General features: G+C 59.8%; 1 protein-coding gene across 1 annotated transcript; it reads right to left on the bottom strand.

Annotated features, from left to right (window-relative positions):
• Positions 1 to 7,925: 7,925 nt before the first annotated feature.
• Positions 7,926 to 11,685, bottom strand: SPATA19 (spermatogenesis associated 19). The gene is made up of 6 exons (XM_041772972.1): positions 11,608 to 11,685; positions 11,385 to 11,441; positions 10,518 to 10,610; positions 10,256 to 10,347; positions 8,267 to 8,344; positions 7,926 to 7,992 (listed from the first exon to the last, which is right to left on the bottom strand). The coding sequence occupies exons 1-6, from the start codon at positions 11,683 to 11,685 to the stop codon at positions 7,926 to 7,928; spliced, it is 465 nt and encodes a 154-aa protein (XP_041628906.1).
• Positions 11,686 to 13,541: the final 1,856 nt, after the last annotated feature.

Below are 13,541 nucleotides of genomic sequence, written 5' to 3'. Positions count from 1 at the left end.
GCACCATCAGTAAGGGTGGCACCAGGACGGGTGCCTCGTCCCGGAGAGGGTCGGAGGCGGGGCCAGTGCGCTTTGACAGCTGCGGGCTTCCCAAGGGCGGGGCGGGCGCTGCATGCTTCACAGGGGTGGCCTCGCCTTCCCAAACAGGCAAGGAACCGGAGTCCAGAGGTCACCCACTCGGCTGGGGGGCTCGCAGCCACTGAAGAGTGGAGCCAGGATCCAGGAGAAGCCCTGCGACCCTCGGCCTCAGCCGCCGCCAGTGCAGGAAAAGCACGCGTGTGCACGAGGCTTGGCAGCGGCATCCTCTGAAGCGGAGGCCCGGGAGGTTTCTCACCAGGCCCTCCACGCGCCCACCCACGGGGCTGCGCCCCGGTCAGGGCCTCTCACCACCAGGCCCCGTCTCGGGGACCCACGGCTTCAGCTGCAGGACGTCCAGGCCCACCCACCACCAAGGGGCCCGGGGGGGGGGGGGGGGGGATGGGGGGGGGGGGAGCGGGCCCAGAGCCAGGTGCGCGCTCAGACAGCGCTAAGGCCCATCTCGGCGGCCACGCGGGCACCTGCGACCTGCAGCCGCGTGATCCTGCGTGGGGCGGGCCCCGCGGGGTCAGGGCAGGGGCACCTGTCCCCCCGCGGCTACTGCCCTGTGCTCCCCTCCCCTCCCTCACCCCACCCAAGCCTCCGGGCTGCACGAGGCCCCAGGTCCCGCCACCGGAACCGGGAACGAGGGGAGGAGGGCTAGGGAAAGGGGCTAAGCAGGAGTGAGGGGAAGGGGGGCAGGGGAGAGGCAGCGGGGAGAGCGCAAGGTGGGAACAGTGATGGGGGGAGAGGAAGCCAAGGCGGCGGGGGAGCGGGGGGAGCGGGGCGCGGCGGGGAGGGGGGAGGAGGGAGCAGAGCGGGGTAGGGAAGGGGAGAGCGGGCAGGAGAGCCAGGGAGGGTGTAGGCGGACTGAGGCAGCGAGGAAGCGCGAGGCCCAGGAAGGTCGAGGGGGAGAGGTGGCGGGGAGGGAGGCCGTGGGGAGGGAGGCCGTGGGGAGGGAGGCCGTGGGGAGGGAGACAGGGGGCAGGGGTCACCGGAGGAGGGGGCCTGCGCCGGGGGAGAGGCGCGGGGGCCGGAGGCGGGGCCAGGTCGGGGGAGGCGGGGGGAGGGTGGAGGCGGGGGGAGGGGGAGGCGGGGCGAGGGGTGGAGGCGGGGGGAGGGGAGGCGGGGGGAGGGGGAGGCGGGGCGAGGCAGAGGGAGGCGGGGAGAGGGGGTGGAGGCGGGGCTAGGGGGGAGGCGGGGCGAGGGGGGAGGCGGGGCGGGGGGAAGCGAGGGGAGGGGGAGCGGGGCGAGCGAGGCTGGGGGAGGCGGGGAGAGGAGGGAGGCGGGGCGAGGGGGGAGGCGGGGCGAGGGAGGCGGGGCGAGGCCCGGCACTGCCGCCTGCCGCCCCGCAGGCTCCGCCCCGCCGGCCCCCCACTGTTCCCCCCGCCCCTCTGCCCCCTCCCCTCCGCTCCCCTGCTTTTTCTCCGCTCGACGGAGCATGAGTCCGGAGCCTCGCTGCCGAGCCTGCCCACTCATCGGGAAGCGTGTGGAACTGTGCATCGGGCGCCCAGCGCGGCCTCGGGGTCGGTCCCGCCCTGTAGGGGTGCGGGGTGCGGGGTGCGGGTAGGCAGAGGCCCCGCGCTGCGGACACACTCGCACCCCTGGGAGTCCCCCTCCAGGCCGTGCTCCGTCGCGCACCCAGGGCGCCCTCCCAGCCCCGCCCCGGCCACGCCCCCGAGGCCCCCGGGGTGCTCTCCGGAGGGCCCCCGACCGTCAGGAAGTTTCCTGCCCCGCCCCGCACCCCGCACCCCGCACCCCGCACCCTCCCGCGGGAAGGCGGGGCGACCTGCAGGGGACCGCTGCCCCCCCCCCCCCCCCGCCCCCGACCTAACAGGCTGACCCTAGCGGGAGCAATCTGGTTCTTTCCCTAAGCACTCCCTGCCCCCCCATAGAAACCTCCCACTTTGCACGAGTCCTCAGAAGCCCCCCCCCACGCTGAGCCTCTGGTTCAGGACGGTCCCGTCGAGTGCAGGGATCGCCCGCATGGGCTTCTCCCCCTCCCTCTGCCTGCACCTCCCCTGCTTGTGCGCTCCCTCCCTCTGGCTCCCTCTCTCTCTCTCTCTCTCTCTCTCGGTCCCTATCTCTGTCAAATTTTTTTAGAAAAGCAGCTCGCCCCCGTTGGCTAGACGTAGGCTGCCTGTGGTTAAGGAAGACAAGGAGATCTCCCCCTGGACTCCGTTCAACTGTCTAACGCCTCCCTGCGGCCTCCCCCTCCCTCCGGGCAGCCCACCTGCCAGGCTACCTGTCCTGGCCTTGGCCTGCGGCCTGCACCCTGGGCTCTCCCAGACCTGCTCGCCCCATTTCATGCTCTGGTTTGGCTGGGTGCCTTACATGTCTTCCGGGACGGGCCAGAGCGGCCCCCACCACTCCATGGACACCCCGGGGCACTGGCTGGGTCCCCTTCCTGCAGCTCCCCATGGGGCTGAGCGTTGGGTGGGGTTCACTAGCACGTGGCTGCTGGGTCCTCACACGCACCTCACCCTGCAGGGACAGGCTCAGGGGGCTGCTCGCCGCCTGCTGCCCAAGACCCTGCTTTGCAAGGACGGAGTCTCATCCGGGAGACAGCGGAGGCCCCGGCCGGGTCTGCGTCACTGTGTGTCCAGAACCAGCAAGTTCCCCGGTAGGTAGGATGGGACACACCTGGATGATGAGAACAGGCCGTCATCCCCAGACCCCCACCACGACAGGTCCCAGGTAAGCCTTCCACCCCTACAGCCTGGATGCGCCCCCACCCGCCTGCCCACCCCCATCTCCGGGCCCCCCCCTCACGGAAAGATCCATGACCCACAAAGCCTTTATTAGCTCTTTCAGCTCCATTTAACTACACAAATGGCTTGGTCACAGCTGACTGATCCCAAATTTGCCAGTGATTTTCTTTTAATTTACCATGGCTCAGTCCCCCTGTAATACAGGTAGAGGAGGCATATTTGTTCCCAAACTCCCCTCCTGGGGTTAATCATGCACAGAACAAAACTCCATTTGAGCCACTTAATGATTTCATTTCCACCCCAGGTTTGAAGGAGCTGTGGCTATAATACTAATGTAGGTCCCTGTGTCCCCAAACCCCAGATGTTTGTATGCGAGGGAACGAATGGTGGGGGCCTGTGAGCTCCTTGACCACTGCCTCCCGAGTCAGAGCGCCTTTCCTTTCTGAGGGCACCGGCTCCCCTCTTTCCCAGAGGCCCTGACCCTTCTGCACCCCAGCTCTCTGGGGAGCTGCCTTGCGTGGCCGGCCTGGCAGGTGTGCTCAGCTTGCCCCTGGGTCCTGCAGCCAGGTTTCTGCCAGGTTTCAGGGGCTTCTTTTGCACTCACCTGGAGGAGCCACACCTGGGCACCTCCGAACCCCCCCCCATCCCCCCGCGGCCCATGCTCCCTACCCTGACCTGCATCCCAAGGCTCAGGCCCAGGCCCAATTCCCCAGCTGTCCCGCAGGCCTTCCTGTGCACGTGCCCTGTTCCCCAGAAGTCCCCTCCGCCGCTGCGGGCCTAGCAAAGCCTCTGTCTAGAGGTCACCTGTGCTGCCAAGTCAGCACCTTCCCGCCGAGGCGGAGGCCGAGAAAACCGCCCCCTCTTCGGCTTTACGGCGTAGGCACTCCTGTTTTGTTTACACCCAACGCTGAAACGCTGAAACGTGTCTGCTGGTCCTCGGCTCCAGCACCCTGAGCTCCCTGGGGCCAGGCCAGGCCAGTCCTCTGGGTGTCACAGTGTCCGGTGTAAACGACGACTCTCGTTCGAATGGGCCGCACCTGCACGCTTCACGTGCTGGGTGTGAAGTGTACCCACCGTTAAGCTCAGATCCTCAGGGTAAGGCCCTGAGCACCCCGCTGCTCCGTGGGCTCCGAGAGGGACAGGGGCGCCTGCAGAAAATGATTTTGTGTGGAAATGGTGCCATCTGGTGGTTTCTGGCGAGACAACCCCAGCCGCGTGGAGAGGGCCTCGTCCCCTGGCGAGACCCTGTGGCCAAGCCCTGGGCCCAGCGGGCTGCGCGCTGCCACCTGCCCGCCGCCCCCCCCCCCCCCCCCCCCCGCAAACCTGAGGGCTTGGGACAGCAGGATCACCTCCAGGACGGCTGAGGACAGCCCGCTTTCTTCTCTCCCCCGTTTCCTGCAGCTGTTCCCCCCTCCCTGTCCCCCCACACAGGACAGGCTGGTCCTCGCCACCAGGTACCGCCCCTCCACCAAGGCGCCCACCTGCCAGCCCCGTCCTGTGTGTTCACCCACCTGCTCATATCACCCCGAGCCCAACAGGGACCTGAGTCATCACCCAAACTGACCTTCTCTCCCCCCGCTGAGCCCTCCCCATCTGGGCACATGGCAGGTCCACGGCCAGCTGTGCCAGGACATTTCGTCTCCCCCATTGTCCAGACGCTGCACATCACCATGTCACTGTCCTGTCTCAGGTCCATCAGCCTCTCCGTGTCCCCTCACCCTCCCAGGGGACCCCATGGGCTCCCTGCCTCCACCCTGTCCACAGCCCACGTCCACACGTGTGACCCTTCTGCCCCCAACAATCCTGCACTTTCCATCTCTGCTGGGACAAGCCCCCCGGCCCACAGGGCCTGGCCCTGGCCCCCTCGCAGCGGCCTCCTCTGTGGCCCTTCTTCCTCCTGCCCCCATCCTGGCATCTTCTCGGTCAAGTCACACTCCTCTCTTCATCCCAGAGCCCTCTCACTCGCCTCTGCCCAGGGCTGGGCCCCTGTCCCCTGGCTGCTTAACCCCTGCTCCCCTCCCTCCTCCTGTCCTCCTGCCCTGGAGCAAGCAGGCCAAGGGAGGCCGGGAGGGTGGGGTGATGGGGGGAAGCGCAGGTGCTCCTGAGCTCTGGGGGTAGCGGGGCACGCAGGGTAAGGACCTCTGTCCTCCGACAGCGCCTGGCTGGCCAAGGCTCACCACCACCATCAAGCAAAACGATCCGTCCCCAGCTCAGCTCCGCGGCAGAGTGGTCGGGGGCCCCGGCTGGCACACCACTGCCTGCGCTCCACCCGGCCGTGCCACTCAGGGGCTATGAGACGTCAGGCACGCCAGGTAACTTCTTTGAACTTCCAGGTCTTCCTCTGTAAAACGGGGGTGGTGATTCCTAAATGATCAGAAATAAATCTGTCTTCTTCTCAGAGGAGAGCAAGCTCCCGTTCCCTACAGCACTTCTCCCTTAGAGTGACCGTGAAAATGGGGACCAATAGCTCGTGAGGGCGCTTGGCTGGTACCCGGCCCACTGCGGGAGCTCAGTCCACGTTAGCTGCTGTTCTCGCAGACACACAACAAAAACTTCAACACATCTTCCAGTTTGTGGGCTGAAGTGTAAAGAGCTTGGAAATGGTCACTCCCATTCACAGAATTGGGGGGGAAAAAAAAAGCCAAAGAAACCAAAAGCCAACAACACTTCCTAGACCCATCAGAGAATTTAGGTCACGAGGCAAAACGTGGATGTGAGAATTGGAGAAGCAGACGGGTGGTTGCTCGGAGAGTCACAACTGTGCGACGCAAAGCCCAGGAGGCAGCCCAGGGCCCAGGGCAGGGAGCTGAAACGTCACCGACTCATTGCTGGCGGCTCAATGTGAACAAGCCTGAGATTTACGAAGTCCAGGGGCCCCCGTCTTAGAAGGCCCCCAACTTCCTCAATTTTGCCTCCCGGAGCCCCAGCAGGTCCGGAGTGAGGATCAGAGAACCCGTCCCTCTCGCCCACTTCAATAACGGGGGCGGGGTGGGGGATAACCATTTTGAAGACTGTCCAGAGCATTCTGTTGTACTTAACAAAGGCCCGCCCTCTTCCCTCCAGGAAGAGCCCCCTAACCCGGGGGAAGGAAACCCCCCAATGTGTCCCCCTGCAACCTTCCTGTGGCTCCAGAGTGGGGGCGGGAGGGGCGGCGAGGAGGACACAGGCCAGGGCCACGGGCTGAGACTGAGGCCTCAGCAGAGGCCCAGGGGACCCACCCCTGCTCTGCCCTCCAGCCGCCCTGGCGCGGCAGGGACCCCTTTGTAGCCACAGGGAATTTCAGCTGAGAACACGAAAAGCCTCAAACCCTGTTTAAGAAGGAACCTGTAGGGAAGCCTAAAGACGGGAGAGAACACCAAGGGGACGAGACACGTTAGCGTCTGCAGCTACGGCCGTGGAGACAGTAAGCACGGCCTGTCAGCCACATGCCCAGACCCCCTGCCCCTGCCCCCGCCCCGCTACCCCCCACCCCCCAGCATATGTGGCTTCAGCGAAACCAGTCGCTGCCGGGCACAAGGTGAGCACGCCATCCAGAGAGGCAGACTTGGGTAAGGCAGGGCGCGGGGTGTCAGACTGGGAGTTAGGACTGTGATAAATATGCTGAGGGATCTGCTAGGGAAAGTGGACAGCGCACGAGGACAGACAGGCAACGGAGGCAGACAGACGACACCCCGGGAAGCTATCAACAGGGGACGCCTGGGGCGCTCAGCAGTGGAGCGTCTGCCTTCGGCTCAGGGCGTGACCCCAGGGTCCCGGGATCGAGTCCCGCATCGGGTCCCCACGGGGAGCCTGCTCCTCCTTCGGCCTGTGTCTCTGCCTCTCTCTGTGTCGCTCATGAATAAATAGATAAAATCTTTTTAAAAATAAATAAATAAACCCATGAGGGAAACAATCAAGCAGCCTCCCCCCAGGAAGCCCTCAGGCCAGCCCAGCACCCCTTCCCGCATTCCAGGAGTACCTGGCACGGCCGCTGGACCCAGCTCTGTGCTGGCCGGGCGGCTCCCCCCTGCCCCCCCCATGTGTCCCCAGGGCCCAGGGCGTGAGGCACGGGGCGATGGGAGGGTGAACAGCAGGCACTGAGCCCAGGGCCAGGACGGTGATTAAATAGCTCGTCTCTTTATTAGCCGGTGGGCAGGAAGGTTCCAGTGGGCCCATCACAAGCAAGGGCTCACCGCGGGGTCCCCTCTGCCCAGGTGTGGTTGCTCCTCCCGTCAAGGGTCATAGACGTTCTGTGACACAGGCTGTTCCCCGACCCTGGAGGACACGACCCCGTTATCAGGGGAGGCCGGGCTCCCCGGATCCCGCCACCCGCCTGCACACGGCTGCACGCCCGCGCAGCACACACCCCTGCCCTGCGGGGCCTCACACCTCGGGACAGCCTGCACCACCCCGAGCACCCCGGTGGCCCCGCGGCCACGGGGTCAGTGATGGGAGGACGCTGCCAGCCAGCCCCCTCAGGCAGAGGCCTGGGTCACACGCGCACACACGAGCATGCCCAAGGTGGAGCTTCATGGGGGGAGGGGGCTGGTGCGCACCCCCAGGGCTGGCCGGGCCGCGAAGGAAGGGGCACAAGGGCCGCGTTCCTCTCCAGGTGCCTTGGATGGGACGAGAAGCATGCGAGCAAGTAGCAAGTGTCCCATAAACGCAGCACCGGGTACCCCCGCTCCCCCCCCCCCCCCCCCGCCACCTCCCGGAGCCACGGCCTCCGCTGCAACCCCCAGTCCCCGGGGCGAGACCAGGAGCCACGCACCCCAAGGCAAGGCCCCAGCCGGCGGCAGGGCCCAAATCCGTGTGCCCCCAGATGTGCCCGCAGTGCCCAGGATCCTGTGGCTCACGGTGGGGTGGGTGGCCTGACGGCAGCGATGCCCAGGTCGTTAGACCCGAGAGCGGCATCCACACCGACCCCCGTCACAGCCCCACTGGGCCCCGCTCACCGTGACGCCTCGGCCCCTGCGGGAGCCTGGCCCACCCTCCCCGCCCCAAGCGCGTTCCCCCCCCCCCCCAAGGCAGGGCTCCGCCTTATTATCAAGCCCCCCCGCCCCACCCCTGCACGCTGTCCCAGGTCTACCCAGGAGGGCCGCAGCCCCCACCCCCTGCCCCTGCCAGTCTCCTCACCTGGCGCCCTCTCACCTGTAGCTCTCAGCAGTCTGCGTAGGAATTTCTGCTGCGAATTTCCTGGGACGCTTCATCCGTGAGGTTGCATATGCTGCAGGGAGGAAGAGACGAGCAAGGCCCCCAGGAGGCTGCGCCCAGGCCCCCAGACCATGGCGTCGGGGCGGGCACCCCGCCTGAGCCTCGCCCACTCAGCCCAGAGCACATCCTACAAACCTGTGCTCGGCCCGCAAGGACCCACATGTGGCCAGGAAGATGTCGGCGCGGGAGAGCCCCCCCACGTGCCCCACATGCCCCACCTGCCTCACCTGCCCACCTGCCCACCTGCCCCCGTGTAGGTGTCCAACCCGCTGATCTCAGCTGCTTACCTGCGTCTCACCTGCTCTATTCGCTCTCGCATGACATCGTCCCTCACCTCACTGGGGACTTGGAAGATTCGGGTGTGGCTGCAAAACAGCGAGGGGACCCTGGGATCCCTGAGGTCCCTCACAGGCATAGCCGGCAGGTTGGAAGCCAGGAGCCGCAGTTCCCACCCTGTCTCGAGGGACTTCTGAGCGGGGTGGGGGGGGATCCTTCACGCATCTTGCACGAGGCACACAAGGGTGGTTTTGGTTTTGGTTTTTTAGATTTGTCACTTCAAGTAGCCCCGAGCCACCCAATAATCCCAGCCGGGGGCAGATGGCCCTAGGGAGGGGTGGAGAAACAGAGAGCTTCCGTGCCTTTACTGGGGTGGCACACGGGCTGGACCCATGCTCGCGTGGGCCCCCTCGTGGCTTTCTGATGTTCTCTCGCGTTCACACGCCTTATTCCCCTTGTTCACTTGTATCCTTTCAAAACTGGGGACTCCATCCTATTTTCTCCCCCTTGCGGGGGCCTAGCAAACATCTGGTGGTTGGCACACATCTACCGAATGAGTGGCCCGATGCCCGATGAAGGGGCACGTGCCCCTGGCTGCGTACTTACGACACGGAGAGTGCCCCAACCAGTGGCTTATACGGGGAGCCACGCACACTGTACGGGTTTCAAAAAGCCACAGAAAGTCCGGGGTGGAAATATTACCTGTGGATGATTGCCCGTGGTTCCCGTAGCTTGTCTCCCAAGCTCTGGCCTAGTTATCCCATACAGCAGGGCCTCCAGAATTTCCGAAGACAATGTGCATATCATCCAGACCAAGGGACGGGACACGCAGAGCTCCCTCCAGTGCAGCCACGTCAGGCAGGGACAGTCCCTCGCCCGTACGGCTGTGGCTGGATAACAGTCCCCACGTTTATGATTTTAGAATAGAGCTCCCCTCCAAAGAGCTTTCCCAGGCAGGTCGCAAATCCCACCATTTGTTACTCCTTCCTGAGCATTGGAATCCAGTTTTAAAATGCTAACAGGGGACGCTTGGGTGGCTCAGAGGTTGAGCATCTGCCTTTGGCCCAGGGTGTGATCCTGGGGTCCTGGGATCGAGTCCCACATTGGGCTCCCTGCGTGGAGCCTGCTTCTCCCTCTGCCTGTGTCTCTGCCTCTCCTTCTGTATCTCTCATGAATAAATAAATAAAATCTTTAACAAATAAAATAAAATAAAATAAAATAAAATAAAATAAAATAAAATAAAATACTAATGGCACCAGAAGGGGTAAACACAAGAAAACTGGATATCCCCCCAAGCAAAAATACATTTCTTGAGAAACATGTCCTCCTTAATAGAAGTGAGCAAAGCTGGTGATGGGGGCATGGAAAGGAGGAGCGCATGGATATGAGAGAGAGAGTTTCCTGGAGGACCAGTTTAACCCCACGGTTCTGCTGGGAAAAGAGACGCTGAGCAAACACAAGTCCTGGAAAGGAAATAGGGAGGCTTATACCAGAGGGAATGAGCCTGCCTGGGGCTCAGGTTCCTCCACCTGGGGCCTCTGTCCTTGGGCATGGGGACAGGCCGCAGGGTGGTCCCTACTGCACCGCACAGGGTGCCAGCCTCGGGCGCTGAGAAACCTCCCCTCACCTCAGCTGCAGAGGAGGGCTTAGCTTTAGCATTGTACGAGCTTATTTTCTTTTAGCTCCTTAAACTGCAGCCAGTTCTGAGCAAATCAAGTGCAAAAGCAACAGAAGTCGGAAGCCTATTCCAACCCACCGAAGACCCGGGGAGCCAGCCCGCCTAACAGCCCTCGGGCCATGTAGGGACTTCGGAGCCAGCTGGGCTTCCAAGACAGCGGAAATATTCCCGTAAGAGCCCGAAGTAAGGCCGGAGACTTTCTCAGCCAGAGAAGCCCACATCTCCGGAGAAGAAGAGCTGCGAGTCCGCGTTGGCAGCAATCCCGAGGGGGGCCTTGCACCTCCCTCCCACCACCCCACTCAGGGAAAATTGGATCTTTTACCTCCATCGTATGAACTGGATTCTTGTTCTTTCCTCCAGGACGTCTTGACTCTGGTTCGCCAACAAATCAGACTTGGAGAGATGGTGCTTCGCCTAGGAGATCCAGGTAGCACGCGTGGTCACGGTCCCGCGAGGCCACCGTGGAAGGGCGGGTCGGTACCAGCTCCGCCCACTTGCCCAGGACCCTTTCAGTTGGGTCCTGTGCCCGCCCACCTCCCTTTCCACCCACTTGCCCCAGACGATGGTCTCAAACTCCCAGTTACCACGTCTCTGGTGACGTGGACATCCTGGCCGTGGGTGGGAGGGCAGTTGGTGGACATCTTCTCCTTTATGTCCTGGGAAGCCTCTTCTTCAGTCTGAAAGGGGAGCAGTGTCCCCTGAAAGTGTTGCTCCGTGTCTGAGCTGAAATCGGTCTCTTCTTCCTTTTCTCTCTTTTTCCGTCACAACACACATGCCACACGTCCTCACATACACCCCCCGGGTCTCCCAGTTCCTATTACGACCTCCCTGTAGGGTTCGGGGGACTCATGAAGCCCCCGCGGGTCTCAGGGTGTGGCTGAGGTGCCCCAGGCTGAGGTTTCTGTAGCCGGAAGATCTCCGTTCAGCTCCCAGCGGCTCCAGTGTAAATTCCCCTACCCCCTGGGGAAATGCACTACCTTGTTTTGGGGGGTTTTGGGGCGTTTTTTTGTTTTTGTTTTTCAGTTTTTTTGTTTTGTTTTGTTTTCCTTTGCCTTTTTTTCCCTTTTATTTGGAGGGAATGGGAGGAAGTGGGAACAGGGCGGTGGGAGGTGGATTTTGTTTATTTTTTTAGCTCATTTCCAGGGGGTGGGATTTTTTTTTAATATGTGTCATGAATAAAGTTGTTTTTGAAAATAAAAAAAAAAAAAACCGCGTCCAGCATCCTTCAGAAGCGGGGCAGGAATAACGGTGACCCCAACGCCTCTGTGACAAGGACACGAGCCCCAGTGTCTTCTAGGATAGTCAGTGAGGTAGACACAGCGGAGGCAGGGTGTTGGGCAGTGAACCTGAGTGTCCCGGCTCTAAGGGGAAAGCAGTCCAGATCCCTGTACCCACTGAGGCCAGCTCCCTAGAATCTGGGGCACCCTGCGTCACAGAGGGATCTTACTTACTTTTTTCAACCAGTGCTGTACTACGGATACAGCTTCGCTTTCTACGACTTCAACGTCCTGTAACAAATTGGTAAGTTAATGCCCTCTGAGTCCCTCGAGACACAGCCCTCCCCGCCTCCGTCCTTATCCAAAGTTACCTGTGAGAAGATGCGATAGAGGGGGGCCCAGGAGGGATCAGAGGGATGAGAAACACTTCCCGGTGGCCACCCCCAGCTCTACCTACCGAACTGATTTTTGGTGGGAAAGGGAATCCGGCGCCTTTCCGGGCGAGAATGTACACAATCCATGTTGTAATTATCATCTTTGGACTGATGCCAGGGCTCCTGCTTGGCTCCCTCCTTCCATTGAAGCTGCCTGAGAACTCCTCTGGAACAAGGGCTCATTGACGGGAGGTTCCCCCCTGATTGTTTGGTCAACGATGATGTGACAATGGCCTCCTTTAACCTCCGGGGTCAGAGTGGGATGGAAAAAAGAGGTCAGGAAGCATTTGCCCTAGTGATGGCCATAGCTCAGAAATGAGGAGATACGGGGATGGGAAGAAAAAGTCACATACAAACCAATATAAGCCCGAGAAAGACACAAGGGGAAATTACCAAAATCCTAGAGACTTGATTTGGAAAGGGGGATTGTGGTGGGTCACCCAGTGTTGAGCAATGCTAAAGCAGAAAGAGATCTGATGAATCAAAAAAGAAACAAATCTGTGACAAAATGGTCCAGGTCGTCTAGATGTTGACTCAAAAAATGCCACAGGTACTTCTTATTCTTACATAAAGGGAAGAAAGAATTTGTCCACCCCCCAAAAAAATCAAAAGACAGAGGAACAAAAGTCTCAACAAGGACATTTTCCTTTATTCTATTTTGTTTACACTAGTGATTCAAATCATTTTTAAAAATCCAAACAATAAGAAGAATGGAGTAAATTACAAGTGCCATTTATTATTTTAAAAATATTTCCTGAGGATTTCCAGTGGACTGTTGCAGTGGAGCAAAGTGGAAGCGAGATGCGGATTGCGTTGTGACTTCAGATCGGAGGAAAACATTGATAGCTCATCTAGAGCCTTCTATTCCCATCTAGAACCTTCACCAAGAAATGGAAGGAAGTTCAGAATATCTAAAGGATCCTAAGCAAATGTTGAGCTGCTCTCAAAAGTAATGGTTGCCTAACCCTGAGACTATTCTCAAAATCCCAAAAAACGGGCTGCAGTCCTGGCTTTATACTAACTCATTGTGTGGTCTTAACCCATCATCAGTCTCTCCGGTTCTAGGTTCTTCTTCAAAATGAAAAAAAAAAAAAAAAGAATAATGTCTGTAGATTTCTTCTAGCTCTAATATTCTATAAATGTTCACATTCTCTTTCTTCCAAGAATATCAAAGAGCATCACCCCCCAGTTCCTCTGATACAACCATTATGTCTCTTCCCTCGCAACAAATCACCTCAATTTTATATCTTCTTTATTCATCAGAATACTCTAGGCTATGTTGAGGCAACAAACTGTCCCCAATTGTTAAAAAGATGAACTTCTCACGGGGCAAGGGAGGCGTGTATGGAAGTGTTGAGTCACTGTATTGTACACCTGAAACTTACCTAACACTGCAGATTAACTAACTGGGATTAAGAGTTAAAACAAACAAAAAAAGGTTCACTTCTCACTCTCAAAAACTCCAAACTTCTCCAAAGTGGAGAAGCTCTTGTGGGTAGTCCTGCTCCATGTGGTGACCTAAGATCCAGGAAGAACCCCATCCTGTGGCTCCAAGGTCTCATGATGTTAGCCCCGTGATTACCGAAGCAAGGAGACGGAACATGTGGAGCAAGAAAATCAGCTCTCCTGCTTCAGCCCAACGGCTTCTTCCTAAAGCTTGTTGGCCAGTACTGGTCATGTGACCCCAACCTAACTCCCAGGCTGACTGGAAATTGAAAAGTAGAAGGTGAAATTACTTGTCAACACCTCTGTTTCTGCCACTATCCTCTAAAAGTCATGTTTCTATCTTTATTGGTATAATTTTCTGAATATAAACACATTAATGTGATTCAAAAGTTAGAACTACATGAAAAGATATACTCAGGAGGGTCCTGTGTCCTCTCCTATCTGGTCAACCTTGTTCTTACTTCAGAAGCAAGATTTCCATACATTTTCTTTTTTTTTTACATTTGTTTTT

This window comes from Vulpes lagopus, chromosome 10, assembly GCF_018345385.1.
Source record: "Vulpes lagopus strain Blue_001 chromosome 10, ASM1834538v1, whole genome shotgun sequence".
Taxonomy (NCBI): domain Eukaryota; kingdom Metazoa; phylum Chordata; class Mammalia; order Carnivora; family Canidae; genus Vulpes; species Vulpes lagopus.
The sequence above is the reverse complement of the archived record's forward strand: the minus strand, read 5'-3'. Positions and strand labels throughout refer to the sequence as shown.